Source organism: Malaclemys terrapin, chromosome 2 (genome assembly GCF_027887155.1).
Source record: "Malaclemys terrapin pileata isolate rMalTer1 chromosome 2, rMalTer1.hap1, whole genome shotgun sequence".
NCBI classification, from domain to species: domain Eukaryota; kingdom Metazoa; phylum Chordata; order Testudines; family Emydidae; genus Malaclemys; species Malaclemys terrapin.
The window spans coordinates 111,545,294-111,565,377 of NC_071506.1; the positions used below are offsets into that span (position 1 = coordinate 111,545,294).

Genomic DNA, 20,084 nt, shown 5'->3' on the forward strand with positions numbered 1-20,084 from the left:
CACAATAAGTACAGTCTATATGAAATCTATAGTAAAGACCTTTTGCTGTCTTACTGGGCAAATCCAGGAGAGAAGTCTCTGATAAGACAGACATGAGGCTGAGAAGAGATCGGAAGCACCAGGCACAATGACCCATGATCTGTTTATCACAACTGCACCCATTGTGGCTGGTTGGTTTGTGACTGAGCTAAAACATGTAAAAAATTGACATACCCAGTCAGAAAGATTCTTGATGCATGCTCTGTCTCTCTTCTTTTGTAAAACCTGTGGGAGCTGGTGAAGAAGGAAATTTATGAGGTTCCCCTTGAACAGTTTCTCTCACAATGTCCTCTTAGAAGGATGATGAAAGTTGGTATCCCTGCTCTTCGCAGATCTTCAAAACAGCTGGATCTCCAGGGATCTGTAGATTCCAAGGATCACAGGAGGCTCTGTGCCTCCCCTAAGCTGTCTGCCCCGGCTATTCCTCCCCATCACTGGCTTCTTGGCAGCACGGCAGTAATGGAGCTGCCCTACCAGGAATAATGCCGTAGTCACAGTTGCCCCTTGTCACACTATTAAGGGAGATCCCTGCCATTGAGTTGTCATCTCAGGAGACAGCGGGGGAAACTGAGCAACTGACTGACTAGAGGAACAGTGAAACAGTGCTGTCAAAAATACAAATGAGAGAGGCAACTTTTTTTTCCCTTTAATTTCTGTAGGAATCAGGTGTTAACTTGTAACCGGAGCAGGGACAAGCCAGGGGACCAGACATGTAATGTGTAACTTGCTGCTGTGGTTCAAAGCGTGGCTGTTAACAAAATACAAGACACACACACACACACATATCTAAATAAGCAGCCCTAATTAATGACTTGCGTTCTGTATCTGCATGTGCTCAGAGTCTCTATTTCTAAGGGCCCAAGCCTTCTTGCTGGGCATTCCCTGTGTTTGACAGCAGTGGCGCTTAGGCTGTGTGAGGAATGAGGGTAGGGGTGGCAGGTTTGTAGAAATTTTGGTGGTGCCCGGAACCCGCCCCCCAAACTCCACCCCCACCTGCCTAAGGCTCTGGGAGGGAGTTTGGGTGGAGGGAGGAAGTCTGGGGTGCAGGGCCTGGGATAGGGGATTGGGGTGCAGAGGAGATGAGAGGTTGGCATCTGGGAGGGAGTTTGGGTGGGGAAGAGGGTCTGGAGTGCAAGCTCTGGAGTTTGGTTGCTGGGTGCAGGCTCTGGGCTGGGGCAGCGGGTGGGGGTGCAGGAAGGGGTGAGGGGTGCAGGCTCCGGGAGGGAGTTTGGGGGCAGGAGAAGGTGTGTGGGAAGGCGGTGGGTGTGCAGGCTCTGGGATGGAGCTTGGGGGGTGGGAGGGAATGTGGAGGCTGGGGTGAGGGGTTCATGATGCAGGAGGGGGCTCAGGGCTGGGGCACAAGGTTAGGGTGTGGGGGGATGAGGGCTCTGGCTGGGAATGAGGGGTTTGGGAAGGGCTCAGGGCTAGGGCTGGAGATGAGGGGTTGGGATGTGGGAGGGGCTCAGGGCTGGGGCAGAGGGTTGCAGGGGCGGTGAAGGCTCTGGCTGGGGGTGCAGGCTCTAGGGTGGGGCAGGGCTGGGGATGAGTTTGGGGTGCAGGCAGGCTGCCCCAGGGCTGGGGCCAGAGAGGACGACTCCCCCAGCCCTCTCCACGCCGGCAGCACACTCACACTGCACCACTGTCACTACACATGGTCCTAGGGCCCCTCTCAGGTCCAGGAAGTCCCCTCGCCTCCCCTCTGGGGGGGGGGCTGAAATCACATGGGCGCCTCTTCCCCTGCTGCTGCCCCTCACTGGGGGTGGGGGATGGGGCTGCCCCTTACCCAGTATAGGGCAGGCACTGTGACTGCGGGCAGGGGGGCCCCCTGTGCTGGTGGAGGGTCCTGCCAGAAAAAGGAAGGATCCGAGGCAGAAGCACAGGGCAGGCTGGTTGGGGGGCACTAGGACCCTGCGGGGGCAGTTCATGCCGGGAGCCAGAAGAGCGGAGTCGGGGTGGAGCTGCAGGGGAGAGGGTCCCCAGGGAGGTGTGTAGGGGCAGCAAGTAGGGGCTGGGGACACTCGGGGGAGGGGCAGGGGGCGGGGCAGGGGAAGAGACCCAGCCCCAAACGTTGGTGGAGCCGGGCCCCCGGGCCCTGAATACTGCTGGAGCACGGGCACCACGGGTCCAAATAACTCGCTGTCCCTGAATGAGGGGGTCAAGGCCGCCCCTTCTCTGAGCTGTCCCAGGGACTGTGGGAAAGGAGCCCTGGCATAAGATGCAATCGCCCCGCTAGACCCATACGTGCCCCGGGGAAATACATGGAGGCCTGTGAGGTGCTCAGCTGCTGGGGGGAGGGGCGGGAAAGGGAGCCAAGTCAGCCCGTCCCCTGGGCAGAGAGGGCGGGAAATCCGGAGCTACGGGCTGCTTAGCCGCCCTCTCCCCGCCCTGCTACTGCGGGCGCGGCTCTGATTGGCTGCCCCGCGCCAGGAAGGTTCGGGGGTGGAAGGTCGGGACTCCCCCGTGCCAAGGTTTCCGCTGCAGCGCGGCTCCAGGCCGGGGAGGGCAGGTCAGTGCGGCGGGGGACAGGGCGCCTCGTGGCCGCGGGCCTGCAGGGTACTGGTCTGCAGTCCCACACGCCCGGCCCTGGGGCTCCCTGGGTGGGGGGAAGAGAGGGGACAAGTACCTGGCTTTGTACCTCTCGCTTGGTGCTGAGCCGAGCTGTACGCGGGGCAGGGCGGGGGTTGAGCTAGACTGTGCTGGGGGGAGGAGGTGCTAGTATTCGGGAGTGAGGTGTTTTCTGTGTGTTGCGGTTGGGGACCCCAGACTCTGGAGATGGTGACGTTCCCCTCTGGTCATGGCTGGTTCCTCGCCCTGCCAGGGCAGGACTGTTCTCTATTTGCTTCGCGAACTGCTTTCCTGTAGTCACTCTGCATCCCTCTGGAGTGATCGCAGGGGTCTGTCAACCCATCTTACAAAACCGAGCCTGAGTTTCCCCAGACTGTGGGGAGGTTTGGATCCAGATTTGTGGCTGGCACCTGTGTGCGTACTGGGCTGAACCCAAACCTAGATCTAGACACCCCTGAGCCTGGAGAAAGTTCAGATCCAGATCTGATCATGGCAACATGGCCCAGTCTCTGGCTTTTCAGGGAAGTTCTGGGCTAGAGCTATTGCAGGACGATGAGGTTTTTTTTACCCCTTATAGGGACTTGCTTAAGATGCTTGACATGGAAACATTACCAATGGCCTCTGTTAAGGAGCAGCTTCAGTGCATCTGTCTCAAACCATTAGACACTGAACCATCTTCCTAACACATTGCTTCTCCTTGGGCTTCAGGTTCAGTGTTCATCAAATGCATTTAAAATCTATTTTTATATTCTGTACTTAATGTGTGTGATATCCTTTCACTTAGTCCAGAACTGTTAATTCATATGGGATGTTTCTCCCTCACACTTGCATCCAGATACACTAGTATCATGATATATGCTTTCATGTTCTTAGGATTTTAAGTTTGTGATGTATGTTTGTTCTTGTTTCTCAGTGATTGCCAATAATTGTCTAAAAACAAAGCCATATAGGGAAGTTTGCATTACTGTTGCCCAACCTTTAGTCATTATACATAATCTGTTCATTATACATAGAGAACTTTGTTTCAAGTGTTATCAAGCTAATACCTTTGTGAGCATTAAAGTAAGTTAAAAAAAATTAAATTGTGTAAAGGAAGGAGGGAATGAAAAGAATTAATATAACTCTGATTTCCTTGTTATGTTCCCAGAATGGGTTTGGACTGGATTGGTTTTGGCTATGCAGCATTGGTTACATCAGGTGGAATAATTGGCTATGCAAAAGCAGGTATAGTATTGATTAAATCCTCAAAAACTCTGGTGCATAATTGAATCAGATGTTGGGAAATGGAACCAGCCCCCCCACGCCAAAGCAAAATATCAAGTCTTCGGCACAGTGTAACTTCTTATAAAAACAGGCTATCTAAATATTCATGCTGTTCTTAACTTTGCCAGTTTAAGGCTTATGCAAAACTTTCACTGTAATTGGGAGTGGAGAGCTGTATTATTTGAGTTGGTGTTCTTTTGTGATAAGCTCACAATCAGGCATACCAGTCGTCTCCTGATGGCCTTTATGTTCTTTGGGTGAATCGCAGTAAGCTTACTTCAGAAAGGCTTTATTGCTAATGTCTTGAATATCAATGACCTACTTATATATTTTCAGAGAACATATAAAAAGGTTAATTGTTAGTAGTTTTTAATTTTGTTTTTTATAATTGATACCAGCACCATCTTGTACACTACAAATGGTCCCCTATCACTTCTACAAATGGTACATTTAGAAGAGTAACTGCAAGTATTTAGAGAGCTCAGCTTTCCATTTTAACCTTTCTGTAAGTAGTGTGACTTGTTTGTGCTGTGTCAGAATTATTTAGCAATATTTCTTTGCAGAGCTGCATTGAATATACTTGCACTTGGAACTTTATTCCCTGATCTGCTTGCTCCAGTTCTGCTTTTCTTGGTTTTCATTCCTTCATACAGAACTGTGGATCATCAGCTGTAAAATTCTTGCAATGGGAGGCCTCAATTTATGTGGAAACCCTCATTCAATTTTTAGGATAGACCCATGTTTAATGTGGACTGAGGAGATTGCTGTTACCCGAGGACCTGCTCCTATATCACTGAATTCAGTGGGAGTTTTGCCCACAAATGTGAATAAATTGAAGCGCCAGAGAGCTTGTTAATGTGCTTCCACTAGCTTATTTCATCCTGTAGATGACCAGTCAGGATGGAGGTAATGAACAACATTTGGAACTTACACTGACCTTTTGATCAGTATTTCTCAGAGCACTTTACAAAATGGTAAGCATTATTATCCTCTGTTTCCAGATGGGGAAACTGAGATCCAGAATTTAAGTGACCTGTTCGAGGTCATGTGGTAATTCAGTGGCAAAGCCAGAAATGGAACCCAGGTCTCCTGACTCCCAGTCTGAGAGGAAAGAGGATTTTTTTTCTTTTTAAGAGGAGGAGTAAAAGCAAGTGAGGTGACTTGACAGGGGAATGAGAGACTGCTAATCACTGAGACCTGTCTGTGCCAGTAGAAGTACAGGACCGCATGTTAAAAATAAAGGAAGAGTAGCTGAGTAAATGGCCCTGTCCATCATTATATTCACTTTATTCTATAGCCATCTACTTCTAACTTAAACCTGAAAATGTTCAACCAGTCAGATCACCAGAGGTGAAAGTAAGCCAGTATGGTACGGCGTACTGGGAAGAGCCAGTATGCCGTGCCGGACCGCACCGGCTTCCGCGGTGGGGATTTAAAGGGCTCGGCGCTCCCTGCTGCTTCGGGGAGCCCAGAGCCCTTTAAATCCCCCTCGCAGCTCCAGCAGCCGGGCTGGGGCCGGGATTTAAAGGGCTCAGAGCTCCCACCGCAGCGGGGAGCCCAGAGCCCTTTGAATCCTGCCCGCAGCTCCGGCGGCTGGGCCGGGGCCAGGATTTGAAGGGCTTGGGGCTCCCCGCAGCAGCGGGAGCTCCGGGCCCTTTAAATCCCAGCCCCAGCCCAGCAAGGCTTGGGGCTCCCCGCAGCCACGGGAGCTCCAGGCCCTTTAATTTGCCCCTGAGCCCTGGGGGCTCCCAGCCACCTCTGCAGCTGGGAGCCCCGGGTTGACTTAAAGGCCCTGAGGCTCCCAGCCACAGCCAGTGCCCCAGGGCCTTTAAACCTTGAGAGGCCCAGCCTCTTCCGGATGAGGCCACGCCCCCTCAGGACTCTGGCAGTACGGGTAAGTCCTGTAAGATACTTTCACCCCTCCAGATCCAGGGCCGGCTCCAGGCACCAGCCTGACAAGCAGGTGCTTGGGGCGGCCACTCCGGCGAGGGGTGGCACATCCAGGTATTTGGCGGCAATTCAGCGGACGGTCCCTCACTTCCGCTGGGAGCAAAGGACCTCCCGCCGAATTGCCGCCGCAGGTCGCGATCGCAATTGCAATCCCGCCTTTTTTTTTTTTTTTTGGCTGCTTGGGGCAGCCAAAACCCTGGAGCCGGCCCTGTGCAGATCACTGACCACTCTGATATCCTTGCAAAAAAGAGAGGCCTTATATAATGATGTCACCATTGACAGAGTGGGCTCTTTAATCATTCTTTTCTTTTTTAAAAAATGTTCTCTCTAAATTACTTCTACTGTATATTCCTGGGTGAAGATTCTTATGATCTTGCAATATTACATTCATATATCAAATCTATTATTGTAGTGCAAATCTAGGGAGCATTCTCTTTCTTCATCTCTTATAGGCGATGCTCCTACCTGACTGTTCATAAATTCAGAATGTCCAAATGTGATGAAGCCAAACAAAACCTTAAGTTATTACATACACAAGTACTGAAATATATCTTGCCTATGTTGTATTCAATGGGGTGCTCCCAAACCAATCTGCAGGCATGCCAGGGAAATCTTGGCATCATGCCGCCTAACCCGCTCCCCGCCTCCCACCCCCTGCCCAGTTGTGTCATGGAATGCGGGAGGCCGGGAGGGGAAAGCAGGTACCATGTGTGAGTAGTTGTGGGCATGGGCATCTCATTACTGTAAATCATTGAGGCAAAATTCAGGTATGTCATGGCCATTCTGCAGAAAATCAATTATGCCACATTTGCAGGAGAAACTGTAGCTACTCTACTGAGGCTGCTGAACTGGATGGGAATAGAGTAGCCACTTGCTAATGTGCATGTCTTTTCCTTACACAAATGAGTATATCCTGCACCTTCTCTCTCTATCCCCTGCTTTATCCTAAATGTGGGATCTGAACCAATAGTGCAGCTGATGTATTGATGACTAAAGAATGATCAGCTTCCTACAGCACTAAGTGCTCCTCATTCTGGTACACTTGGAGTAAAGACTTTTATCATACTGGCCTGACGATTTCAGATCATTTTAATGGTGACCTGCAAATGGAACAGACAGAATGCTATCGCCATTAGCAATAGGTGTGGAATGCTCCTCTTAGCATGGTTGATGAAGGCATTCAGCACTTATTAAAGGTGATGACATTTTGTCAATTCCATTTACAGGTTATCTACAAATCACTGAGGATAGGACTGGAAATAGCATCCATCTTCTGTCAATAGTGCAGGGTTATCTTTTGCACTAAGGACCAGATCTAAAGCCCACTCAAGTCCATGGAATCGTTTTTTCCATTGTCTTCAATGGTTTTGGATTTGGGCCTTATGTGTGTTTAACCTTGAATACTTCTATTGTTGGTGCCTTCTAGCCCTTCTTGGTAAATTGTCTAATCGACTTGCCTGCCTAGTTTAAACTCCCTTTTTCTAATCTCAGGCCATTACTATGTGAGATCTGTACCACCCAACATAGTTAATCCCTTTATTTCATGCTAGTACCTCACAAGAGCTTCTGGAAACTTTTTTTGGGGGGGAGGAGGGGGGAAAAGTTTTTACCCATCAAAGGTCATGTCTGATGGTTTTATTCTAGTGACTCTTTTTGTGTTTGTAATTTATCGATGACTTATTTGCATGTTAAAGAACTAAATGCTGTAATGTTACCTGCAACTAATCTAGAGTTATTTGGTACTTTGTTAGGATCTGTATAATGACTTTCTTAATAAAAGCCAACCTATTCAAATATTAACATCCTCTCACATTTGATCTAAATTCTAGTCTACCTTATAACAGTGAACAGACATGATTATTTTGTTTGACTGCTTGGTTAATAGACCAAAGTTTATGTCTGATCTTCTAATAAATGCAGTATGTTTGATTTATTCAAGGTAGTGTCCCATCTCTAGCTGCTGGTCTTCTCTTCGGGAGCTTAGCTGGACTGGGTGCTTACCAGCTGTCTCAGAATCCAAAAAATGTGTGGCTTTCTCTGAGTGAGTCTACTTTAAAATATCTATGTAAAACAAACTTACTGTTATGTTAATAACACTTCAAGGGTGCATATTATGGTGCAGCAGTAGTGTGCACCATAGTTAAGATTGTGCTCCAAAGTTCAATTTTAAAAGGGCATTTAAAACCTTTATTTTGTAAAACTCTCACTGAAATGGCAAAAAGCAACGCATAGAATAAAACTTAGAGCACTATTTGAATTTTTCATGATGGTTTCATGAAAAATGAATTGATAGAGAGAATGAGAGCTTTTAAAAGTTTATTCCCTTTGGTGTGTCTCCCCCACTCCCTCCCTGCTAGACTGTCTCACTTTTCTTTGTTCTCCTTTTGCAATAAATTTAAATCACTCCAGGCTCTGGCTTTTAGCCACATTGGTGTCTTCATGTACTGATTCCTAGAATATCAATTATACTGTACATCAGGTGAGTTTTTCTGTAGAGCATTGTCTGACATTTTAGCCTTAATGGAAAACATGTGCCAAGCCAAACCTGCCAAATTTCAGTTTTGAAAAAAAATCTGCTGTGGGTATGAATGGTCATCACTTCCAGAAATAGTGAAAGAGAAACCCCCATCAAATGCTGCCAGTAGCCTAGAGAGGAAAGAGGAGACTGGGAGGGAGTTCAACTTTCACCTCTTCTACGTGCTGTTTAAATTCCTCTGCAATTCACTATCCCTATTATTGACTACAGCCATGAACCACTACCTAGAAGACAGTTAAGAAAGAGCTGTTGACACCACCTTTTTTCCCCCCAGCCCCTTTTCTTTTTAAAATAAGTTAATAATTTATGCAAGTTCACTGCAGGTCCAGACCCCAGGTCTAAGATAACAAACCCTAATCTCCACTGCACCCACTGTCTTTCAGAGAGACTAAAACTGTTTTGGGTTATCTTGTCCTTAACAGCTGTAAACCACATTCTTTTCCCAGAGCCAGGGGTTCTGTTTACTAGTCAGCAGTAGAACACTGAATTCCGCTTGGAAGTGTGTGTCAAGTCCTCCTCCAGTGGCTGGTCTAGAAAGGAAGTGCTCCTGTAGCTCAAATAATAAGAGCCTAAGTTAAGGGACCTGAAGGTCGAAGAGTTCAAACTCTGCTGCTGGAAGGTGGGGGGTGTATGGTTGCATGCAATTCACATAGTGAAAAAACTACTTTTGGTCAGGGTTTTTTGGTTAAAAATTACAATCTGTAATAGGATGTGAATCGTCAAAATACATGTTTTGTATTGCAGCCACGTGTCACACGTTTTGTTTGTATAACCCAATGGAGGTAGGGAGTGTTAAGCGTAACCCTCTGTGTCTGATCCACAGAGGATGTCCCTCTGTGACAACTCTCAGCTTGAGGGCATACCTCTTCAGAACAAGCTGTAAAAATGCATGCTTTTAGCTCTAAAGGCCCTTGGTTCAGTCCTCGGGCTTGGCCAAATTGATGGTTGTCACATGTGCTGGTGTCTCACATTGAGCCATGTGCTTTATACTGGCTGGGAGGAGGGAGCACAATAGGCTGGCGCTTGGGGTGGGGGCAGCATGCAGAGCCCCCTGGCTACTCCTACGCATAGGAGCTGGAGGAGGGACATGCTGCTGCTGCTTCTGGGAGCTGCGTGGAGCCATGGCAGGCGCGGAGTGGGGCAAGCCCCGACCCCACTCTCTGGCTGGAGCACTGGAGCAGGGCAAGCCCCCGACCCCACTCCCCAGTGGGAGCTCGAGGGCCGGATTGAAAGGTCTGATGGGCTGGCTGTGGGCTGTAGTTTGCCCACCCTGATATAAAAACAAAGTTTTTCCCCTTCACATATATCCATGTTTGTAAGGTTTTGAGTGGAGGTGTCTTAACTGCCACTAAATATAATTTTTGTTTGATTACGTTTATGATGATCAATCCATTAGGACTTAAGGCAGTTTTAATAAAATATTTGTGAAAGACAACAAGGTTAAATACTAATTCTGATCAGTATCTTAGACTATAGTTACATACAAACTAGGGATCCATCCTGCAAACCCTAACTTGAGTAAATAGGCCCACTAGAATTATTTGTAGAGTGTTGAGAAGTGGATCTGTGCACAGATGGATCTGCTAATCAAACCCCCATATAGAGCGGTGGTGACAGATGTCTGCCATTCTGCTCACTTTTATGTTTTGCAGTTGTTGCTGTGGGCTTGGTACTCCATGATGGGGCTAAGGATTTCATCCTCCATATGTCTTCTGTGCTGAGGAATGAGCGCTGCACATTTTTCTAATAACTCAGCTCTTTAATTGGAGGGGTGTAGTATTCCATGGTTTGGCCCTTCAGTTTTAGCAGCTCTATGAACTTGGATGGATACTATGCCAGGAGTAATTGATCAAGATGGATAATGCTCACTCTTAGCTCAGCTAATGGAAGATAGTGCAGGTTCCTGAAATAGGTTAACAATACTAAAGGTATATTTAGCAGGCTTCATCTTCAAAGTCTTTTACAAACACAAATTAACTAATCCTCAGAACATCTCAGAGATAGGTGAGGAAATATATTTCACTCTCTCTCACGCACGCGCTTGTGTGAGAATTGGGTAAACAGGTGCACAAGTTTAGTGATTTGCCCAAAGACTCGGAGGGAGTCCATGCCTGATTTGTGGCTAGAATAACTTATTTCTGATCAAAGATACATCTTTACCAAGGGGACTTTAGGCATATACAGCATGTGCAGTGTGTAAAACCTGAGCTTAAAGTATTACTCCTTACAGAACAATGTGGGTTTAAAAAAATTGTTTTTAGAGTTTTCTTGATTTTTTTTTTTATATGAAATGAATCGTTTTTCACAATCTATTTGATCTTACTTATTACTCCTTTTTTGCTCGCTCTGAGTTAGCATGTCCCTCTTGCACACATACCTCTGAAATAGTTCTGACTGGTCATCTGATCTTTCATTTAGTTGCATCTGGAACACTGACTGGAGTTATGGGAATGAGATTTTACAACTCTGGAAAAGTCATGCCTGCAGGTCTAATTGCTGGTGCCAGGTACTACACCACATGCTTTTTCTAATCTTACTCTATATGTTCAAGTCACTCCTATTTAATTACATTGGGGTTAAATTACTGTATTCTAAGATTATAAAATATTTAAATAAGAGTCCATGTATCTTTTTAAAACCAGATTATTTCAGTTTTCTACTTGCTTATGTTTCTTGGGGAAGTATTTGGAAGTTTGCTCTGCACTTTTTTAAATTCAGTGAACTTACAATGTTTTCCTTTAAACAGTCTGCTAATGGTTGGGAGACTTGGACTGAAGATGATTGAAAAGCCCCATGACCCATAATGGTGAACGTCATGTGACTTAATGTGTCAATAGGAAGCCTGAAAATTCAGCTGCCTGAATGTTCAGAGAGTACACAACTGTTCTTACATCAAATATTTTTTTTTTTTTTTTTTTTAAGATTGGGGGGAAATTGATGGGTTGGATGGGTGTTAAGTATACAAAAAGTCATTTGTTTCAGCAGTCAATATTTATCCCTACTTTGTCCTGAGAAGTTGGGTTAGTGTTAATTTAAATTTCTCCTAATACATCTTTCATTAACCACTCCCATTTTGAGCAGTCCAAAAAAATATATATATAGACAACATACGAGGGAGAGAGGGAACTGGTGTCTAACATCATGATAAAGAAAATTCCCACTCTGGGCCAACAGGAGTACTTGGTCAAATGCAATATAAATATACATATATGGTTACTCTGCATGCAAACTATCAGAATGCTTTACCTGACTGCAGTTTGGCTGTAAGAATGTGTCTAACACCAGCTGAATATTTTATTGCAAAATTATGTTGAGCAACATGTCATTTAAAGGAGATTGATTTTTATACTAATAAAAACTGAGAACTTATATTGCAAAACTATTTCCTTTATTGGGCAAGTCTGGGTTGGGGCTAGTTTGTGCCCTTCCTGTGGCTTACCTTTTCTTTTCTTAAGGAAATCTTTTCAGTGTACTGTTCTCCATATGCAGTCTTTGATCATGTAAAGAAAGATAACTCTTAAATGGAGGGGAAGAAGACAGAATTAAGTGTGTACATTGTGTTAATACTGCATTAAAGACTCTTTAAAGAAGAAACCTCTATTGTGGATAATTTCAGCAAGATTTATGCAAGAGTATTTGAACAGTTGAAGTCAGCCTAAAATACACATCACTTGCATATTCTATTCTGAATATAAAATAAGTTCTGTAGTTCTGGTCTTCCCAGGGCCAGTGCAACCACTAGGCGGACTAGGCAGCCGCCTAAGGTGCCAAGTGGTTGGGGACACCAAAAAGCGGTGCCCCAAACATTTTTTTTTAAACAGCGGAGCACAAGGCTGCCGCTGCTCCCCACCTCCCGAGGGGCTGCCTGTGGCGTGGCCAGTCCCTCCCCCCGGGGGAGCAGCCGTGGCGGAGCGGGGAAGGGGAGGGTCTAGCGCTAGCAGTTGCGCCTTCTTCCCTGCGCCGCGGGCCGAGTCGGGCTCCCTGCTACCCCCAGGGTTCTCGGCGGCAGCAAGCTCGGGCGCAGGGGGGTGGGAGGGGGTCTGGCTGGCTGCCTGCCTGTGCTGCTGCTGAGAGCCCGGCTTGGCCCACGGTGCGGGAAAGAAGGCGCAGCTGCACTCCGCTCTTCGGGCGGAGAAGCTGGGTGTCTACTCTGCCTGCAAGATACCTAGCCGGGCCGCAGGGAGCCGCACGGGCCCGCGAAGCTCCGGGGGGTGGGCAGGTCCAGTCCCTGGCCTGGGGAATGGTATATGTGGGAGCAACCTGGGCACCCCTCCCCCAGCGAGCGCCACCCCCTCCAACACCAGCCGACCAGCTACCTTCTCCCCTGTGCACCCCCCGCCCCAACAACCCACCCTGTCCTGCCACTTTTGCCTCTGGGCAACCTCCACTCAGCAACACCCCACCTCCACCAGCCAGCCATGGTCACCTTCACTCCTGCATCAACCTCGGGACCACCACCCCCACCTGCCATCTCCCTTCTGCCCACTCCTCCCTTGTGCAAACCCCTCCCTGCCACCGTAATCCCCCTGCAACAACCCCGGGCACAGACACACACCCTCCTGGCCACTTCTCCCTTATGCCACTCCCTCCCTGCCACTGCACCCCCTGCAACGAGCCCTTTTTGCCTCTGTGCAATCTCTTCCCTGCCACTACACCCCCTCCACCTCTTGGCCACCTCCACCCCCTGCAACAAACCCATGCACCCCCCTCTCTGCCACCTTCACCCCCTGGAAGAGCCCCCATACAACCCCCCTCTTTGCAGCCCCCCATAGGCCCTGCACTTTGTGAACATCTGGGCCCCTGGGGGGAATTTGGCCGTAGGAAGGTGGGGCCTGGACATTGGAGGGGTGGGGCACAAGGTGGAACGTTTCGCGTAGGGTGCAATATCCTTGCACCGGCCCTGGGTCTTCCCTACTCACCCTTTAGTTTCTAACAATGCTTGAGCATTTATAGTATCTCTTCAGTTAATGGACACAAGTGTGACTTTATTTTGTAATCATTAACATACCTCTGCTTTGTGTGCAGTCTATGGCTTAAACTATAGTACAGCTGTGGAAGATAGGGTTGATCTAGTACAGTCCTACAGTTTAACATCTTAAATATCATTATAATTACTATAATGTTGACCTGAAATATCCTAAAGTGTTTTACAAGTACCAGTATCCCTTCACCCAGTAAGTGCAGCCACTTCCTGGGTGGAACTGAGCCCCCTGTTTAATGATACATGGCAACAGTGTGCAGTGGTTTTAAGCAAAAAAACGAAGCATGCTGTACTGAAGGTGGATTTAGGTCACCAGGGTCTAACAAGTTAGAATCTGGCCATGATTCCGGGATTAAAACCCATTACTCTGGGGGAGAAAGTGATGGGGGAGGGCATGGGAGGGAGATCTTTAATAAGCATTAGTATTCAGAACCTTCGGTTTTATCCCAAAGATAGTGCCTCTAGCAGCAATGACCACTGCTACCATAGTGAGGTACAAAGACAGCACTGATTTGGGAAGGAGAGGGCTACTACTGACTCAGCAGCACCACTACGTGCAGCAGCTGATGTTTTCCCTGAATTCCAATAAATTAAAAGATTACATCTCAAGTTACCCAAACCCATTTCACTGTTAGCAGAAATAACATGAGCAGAGAACTGAGCTTTGAAAGCAAACTGCTGAGGAGGAGAAAAGCTTAGTTAGTTGGGGAAAAAACTGGTTAAAAGAGAAATGGTTTCCAAGATATTACCAAGGATCTGCCCTGCATTACCCCTTGCTCTAAGAACATAGCACATGATGCCCTGTTTTGAATGCAAAGCATCCACCAAGTTATCATTCTGATGGAGCCTTTAAAAGTGCCATTTGCCATGTCCTAGTTCTGTCATTTATTGTGCTGTGAGCTGACAGCACCCTGGCATCTCCGATGGAGGATCAATACCTGCTCAGAAATATGGTCTGAGGTATTAAACAGTATCATTTTATGGTGCTAAACTTCCTAGCTTGCCAGCTGTGCTCTCTGGTTGAACATTTTAATCTCTGTGAAAAGAAGGGCCAGAGACCCTCCAGGCAGTTATTACATAAGATGGAAAGTCTTTGTTCCTTAACATTCTCCATCACATGATGCATCTGTCCTATAGCACTCCCTTCTGGCCAAGTGTGATGCTATAGGTGCTTGCTTCCTCAGTTTCCCCCAATGTCATCAATAAATTAAGATGTTTTACATAAGGAACAATACCCCTTCTGAAGGATTTATCTTATTAACTAAAGGCCCAATGAAAAGCAAGCCTTCACAATAGCACCTTAGCTGGGAGATGGAGTCAATCTCACTTTATCCATTCTCATCTGGGTCCACTACTCCTCTTCAGCAAGATTCTCTCAGCTCAGGTCCTTTCCCTGGAGTGGGGTCTCTTGCCATTAAAAAATCCTTCCCTGGAGCCAGGGCTGGGCAGAGATCTGTCAGCTGCTGCTCTTCTATGGGGCAACATCTAGTTTCTGACAGGCAAGGCTTCCTGCCACTGTTTGGGAGTTCCCTGTCACTCAGAGCAGCGGTTCTCAACGAAGGGTCCACCAAGCAGGGCCGGTTTTAGACTCGCTGGGGCTCAGGACAGAAAGCCAAAGCCCGAGCCCTGTGGGGCTGAAACCTGAGCCTGAGCAACTTAGCTTTGTGGGGCCCCCTGTGGCATGGGTCCGCAGGCAATTGCCCTGCTTGCTACCCCTAATGGCGGCCCTGGTTTTTACATGCAGAAAAACAGTTGTTGTGGCACAGCCAGGCTGTGGAGTTTTTATATGGGGGGAGGGGAGGGCTCCGAGCACACTACAGGCCCCTTCCTTTGATAAGCTCCTTCCCTCAAGAGCTTCTTCTAGGAACCACCTCAGCTGAGCACTGGTAATCCTTTATCAGACTAATTAACTGCCAACCAGCCACCTCAGGATTTAATTACTTCCAGGATCCAGGTGTGTCTGAATTGTCTTGTGCTCCCTTAGAGGAGACTGTCTGAGGTAGGCTGGTCCCTGACTCCTCTGCAAGGGCCAGCCCCTGTGCCACCCACTAAAAAAATAAAATGTAAAATGCCAATTTAAGAACAGGCATAAAGGGACGTGGGAGGTGGTGACAACTCCACCCCTCCTGCTTTTCAAATGTGCCACAATGGAGTAGATCAAATGTCCTTGTGTTTTGGTGCCAAATTCCCAGCTCTGCCGGATGTCCTGTGTGATCTTCGGCATGTCACTTATTCTCTCTGTGCAACTGCTCCCAACTGTTAAAATGGAGATATTTCCTCCCATAACAAAACTTGCCTTGTTTCCAGTCCTGCCCAATATTCCTTCACCTAACATCTGGCAACAGAAACAGCCAACAAACTCATCACTAAGGTCCAGCAAAGGCCACACTTGCACTGTTCAGGAGTAGGTGAAAGACACCCTGCCACTGACTGCGTAGCAGAAATCCTATCTGGACAGTGCTGCACATTCTCCATCCAGCAGATAAAACAGCAGCCCACTGTGGTAGACCGAATGGGAGAGGGTCTCTGCCACTACCAAAAACTCCCATGTCACAGGCCAGTAGAAAGACTACCTGACTTTGAGCTTCCGTGCTGCCTCTGGAACCAGCCAGGTTCAGGTGTGGCGCAGGTCATTGTCCCAACACCGACCATGCTTGGGCACACACATGCCCTTTGTCCATTTCCTTTGTCTAGCATGTCTATTTGGAGCGTAAGCTCCTAGGGCAGTGACTGACCCTTACTGTGTGCTTGTACAGTACCTAGCACAACTGAGCCTCAATCTCAGGAGCTAGGGCCTCCAGCTGCTACTTTTTTCCTTCTAATAGTCAATATAGTTTTTATTTTTAATTTGGTAGAGTATTAATCTAATGGAAGAATCACAGCAGGACAAATGTATATTTGGTGGAATCAGTGTCACCGCTAGGTCACCTGACAGAGAGTAACGTGGTATATCACAACTGTGGCTGTATTTTGGAGATGTCAGTATATTTAATGATTGCACCATAGGGGAGAGCAAGGAGCTCAGGGTTCTATTCCCAGCTCTGACTCTGATCTGCTGTGTGACCTTGGGCAAGTCACACAACCTTTCTGTACCTCTAATCCCCCATCCGTAAATGTGGGAAGCTTATTCTATCTACCTCGCAGGAGCTCCAGGAGGCTTATTTCATTAATGTTTGTAAAGCACTATGAGGTCCTCTCCTGTAAAGTGCTGTATAAGTGCAAATGCTTCTTACAATTTTATTTTTAAAGAGAAGAAAAGATGTTACAACCTGGACCTGATCATACCCCCTGGGATCAGCATATGGATAGTCCTTTCCATCAATGGATCTCATCCTGTGTCTCCTGGTGGAAGATGGGTATCAGGCATCATCTGTGGCATCATTCCCCCCTGCCTTCGCTGAGGGTCCTTGTGGTGATGGGAGATCTTTGGCTAGGGAGCAATGTTCCAGAAGTGGGGTTGTATTTACATATGCACCATGACAGCCATGCTGCCCAAACAGGGAGCCTGGGAGTAGTTGTGGCGGTAAAGGACCTCTTTGTAGAAGAGGCAACTCAGTGTACTTTCCCAGCTGCTTCTTAGTCCCACAAGCTTCAAGGTGCGTTGTGGGAACTAGAGTGAGACTGTCAACGTCATTTCCATTGCAATCAGACTTGACTATTTAGTCAGTTCTATGCAAACACCCAGGAGGGAGGTATCAAATAAAGGTACAGTGCTAGTTCTTTACTTTAAAGTTGACCTGCAAAACAACAAAAATATTGGGCTTGTGATTTTTTTGGCTTCTTTAGGATGTATAAAGAAGGACTGAGGTTTTTTTTTTTTTTTTGTCTGTCTGTCTTTTACATTAGAAATTCAGGTCCTTTCTAGGCTGGAAGAGTCTATGATAAATGGAGCACTAGTGAAATGACGACATCACAAGAGCCCTGAGACTGAAAGCTATGCACTAGAAAGGGAAAGGAGTTCTAGTCAGATGGTTATATATTTCTGTTAGCACCCGCTTAACTCCAATATCTAATTAACATTTTGGAAAAAGGAAGCCTTTATATTCATGATATTTCTAAGAGATAAAGCAGCAATAACCAACCCTCCAGGTCCCTTTATAAAGAAGCACAGAAAGGCACATGCCCATGTTTAAAAAAAATCATTGCAGGTCATTTTTAATACTCAGGCTCAGGGATTGTCTACACAAAAAAGGTGCATGGCCTTAACTAGTATAGCTAAAGCAGTACAACCCTCTGCCCCAAGTGTGGGCACACTTACACTGCTATAAAGGTACTTGTTCCTGTATAGCTACATCTGTATGGGAAGGGGAATAAGTATTATAAAGCACCTTTATACCGGTTTAACTGTGTCCACGCTGGTAGTTTCACCATGAGAGCCATGCTGCCCGGGAGATGGAGTAAGACTTGTGACATGTACATAAATTATGCTGTAGTCAAACACAATTTAGTGGGCTTTAAACCGGGGTAGCTGGGGGAAATTTAATGGCCTGGAATATACATGAGGTGAGATTAGATGATCTAGCCCCTTCTGGCCTTAAACCCTCTGAATAACCACCTTTTCATGCTCTCTGTATGTGTGTATATATATCTCCTCAATATATGTTCCATTCTATGCATCTGAAGAAGTGGGCTGTAGCCCATGAAAGCTTCTGCTCAAATAAATTTGTTAGTCTCTAAGGTGCCACAAGTACTCCTGTTCTTTTTGCGGATACAGAGTAACACGGCTGCTACTCTGAAACCTTATATTGCTAAAAAACTTGCCCCTAACTGAAATAGTTATACCAGTGCAAAATGTGTGTGAAGATCAGGCCTTTGTGTATTAAGTAAAGGTTTCCAATGATGGTCAAAGAGGGGAATAGATGAAAAGCTCATAGAATCGTAGAAGATTAGGGTTGGAAGAGACCTCAGGAGGTCATCTAGTCCAACCCCCTGCTCAAAGCAGGACCAACACCAACTAAATCATCCCAGCCAGGGCTTTGTCAAGACATGTAACCTACTGCTCCATGTACCTCCTCACCTTGCTTCCTGGGATTATGAAGATAATACACGGACACAGAATAATTCATACAGGCTTTCTATTAAACTTGAACTATGTTTTTACGTGTAGTATTCTGCCCTTCAGAAATGGCGAGGGTTTGTTGAAAGTTTGGGTAAGTTGCAGCAACACTTGTTTTAGGGGTTTCACAGAACTCTTCTATATATGCAGTGCATTTTCTTTGCAGCTGACTTGCTCATATTTTTGATTAAGTGGGACAACAGAGGGCACTAGAACTGCAGCTATGTTTATAATAGGAGAAAGCAAAATATTTATTATCAAAGACAACAGAGCGAAGAGAATTCCTTTAATACCCCTCCCCTTGTAAAGGCAGAAAATTGATCATGTGGGAAATGCTTCCACCCCTCGATCCTAGTGAACAATCCCCTGCTCAGAGCTGCAGAGGAAGGCTAATAATAATTATATTAATGAAGAAAATGCAGTAGAAACCCTGACATTCTTTCCCATATGCCCTGCAGAAAATTCCTTCCTGATTTTATATTTGAAAATCAGTTTAGCTTTGCTCATGTGAGCAACATCATGGTAGTTAAGCATCTAATCCTACTAATACCTGGAGATAATACTGATATGTAGGCAACTGGCAAGTTGAATTAGGTTCTGCTGTACCATTAGCAGAAGGGAATTAAAAATACTGGGTACCCTATTGAAACCATATAAACAGCATAGTCTAGTCACCTGTTCAGTGTATAAACAGGGAGAGGATGCAGGATATCTTTGTTCTTTAAACAAGGACATTATCAGATAATACTAGGCAATGGCTGGAATCAGCTATCTGCTGCAAGTAACATAAAAACATCCCTTAGTTAGTTAGGGTTATTGGATCTGCCAAAATTATCAGTCCCCTTCACATCCTCTCCAGTAAATATGAACAGCTTCCTTTGGGCATGAACCAAGTATTGTTTCATTAACATTCAGCACCACATCTAGCAGAGAAGAAAATTACACCCAGAGAAGAGAGGAGATAGATGAAGAGCAGTTGGAAGAAAGTGAATGCTTCTAAATTCTAAAGTGAAATTTATTTTTTTGCTGACTCCCCCTCCTCCATCCTTACCTTATATAAAGAAACTGCCACGTGACATGTACTGCAGATGGATTACAAGTGGCTTAGAAGTCATCACACTAGTTGGATTCACAGCCTATAGTATTTGCTAGTCAGTACAATGGGGACAAGGTCCCTGACGGAGGTCTCTAGTTGCTACTGCAATACTCCTTAATAATAATCATACCCACATTTTTATATTTAATTAGTTTGGATTGGGAAGATAATCCACAAAATTGTCAAGGAAAGAGTGAGATTAGTCCATATGGTCTTTTTGTTTTCTTTCCTTGGCCCTATTCTTCATAAATAGAAGATTTTTATGACTGGGAGTAAGAGCTCAGACCCCATGGTGATGAATGAAGAATAGTAACATAAACCTCCCCTACTAATTTTGCTCCTATCCACAAACCTGCTGCTAAAATTATTGTCCTGGCCTATCAATCTGATCACAACATCCCCATCATTTACTGTCTCTCCTGATCCTCCCATCACATTTAACTTAATGTTCTTGCCTTATAGACCCTACATCACTTGCTTCCTTCCCATCTACCCAATCTGCGGGCAGATCTTCAGCTGGTGTAAATTGTCATGGCTGGTGTATTAATAGTTTAAACCAGCAGAAGATTTGTTGCCGGATCTCCCATTGCATCAACTT

At 46.3% G+C, this 20,084-nt stretch overlaps 1 protein-coding gene across 3 annotated transcripts; it reads left to right on the forward strand.

Annotated features, from left to right (window-relative positions):
* Positions 1-2,004: 2,004 nt before the first annotated feature.
* On the forward strand, positions 2,005-11,947 carry LOC128832466 (transmembrane protein 14C-like). Of its 3 annotated transcripts, none has more exons than XM_054019873.1 (5): positions 2,005-2,023; positions 3,752-3,828; positions 7,757-7,858; positions 10,772-10,859; positions 11,100-11,947. In XM_054019873.1, the coding sequence occupies exons 2-5, from the start codon at positions 3,753-3,755 to the stop codon at positions 11,155-11,157; spliced, it is 324 nt and encodes a 107-aa protein (XP_053875848.1). In that variant the 5' UTR covers positions 2,005-2,023; position 3,752; the 3' UTR covers positions 11,158-11,947. The 3 variants fall into 3 exon arrangements, with proteins under 3 accessions (XP_053875848.1, XP_053875846.1, XP_053875847.1); XM_054019871.1 differs by lacking the exon at positions 2,005-2,023 and adding an exon at positions 2,437-2,545; XM_054019872.1 differs by lacking the exon at positions 2,005-2,023 and adding an exon at positions 2,572-2,592.
* Positions 11,948-20,084: the final 8,137 nt, after the last annotated feature.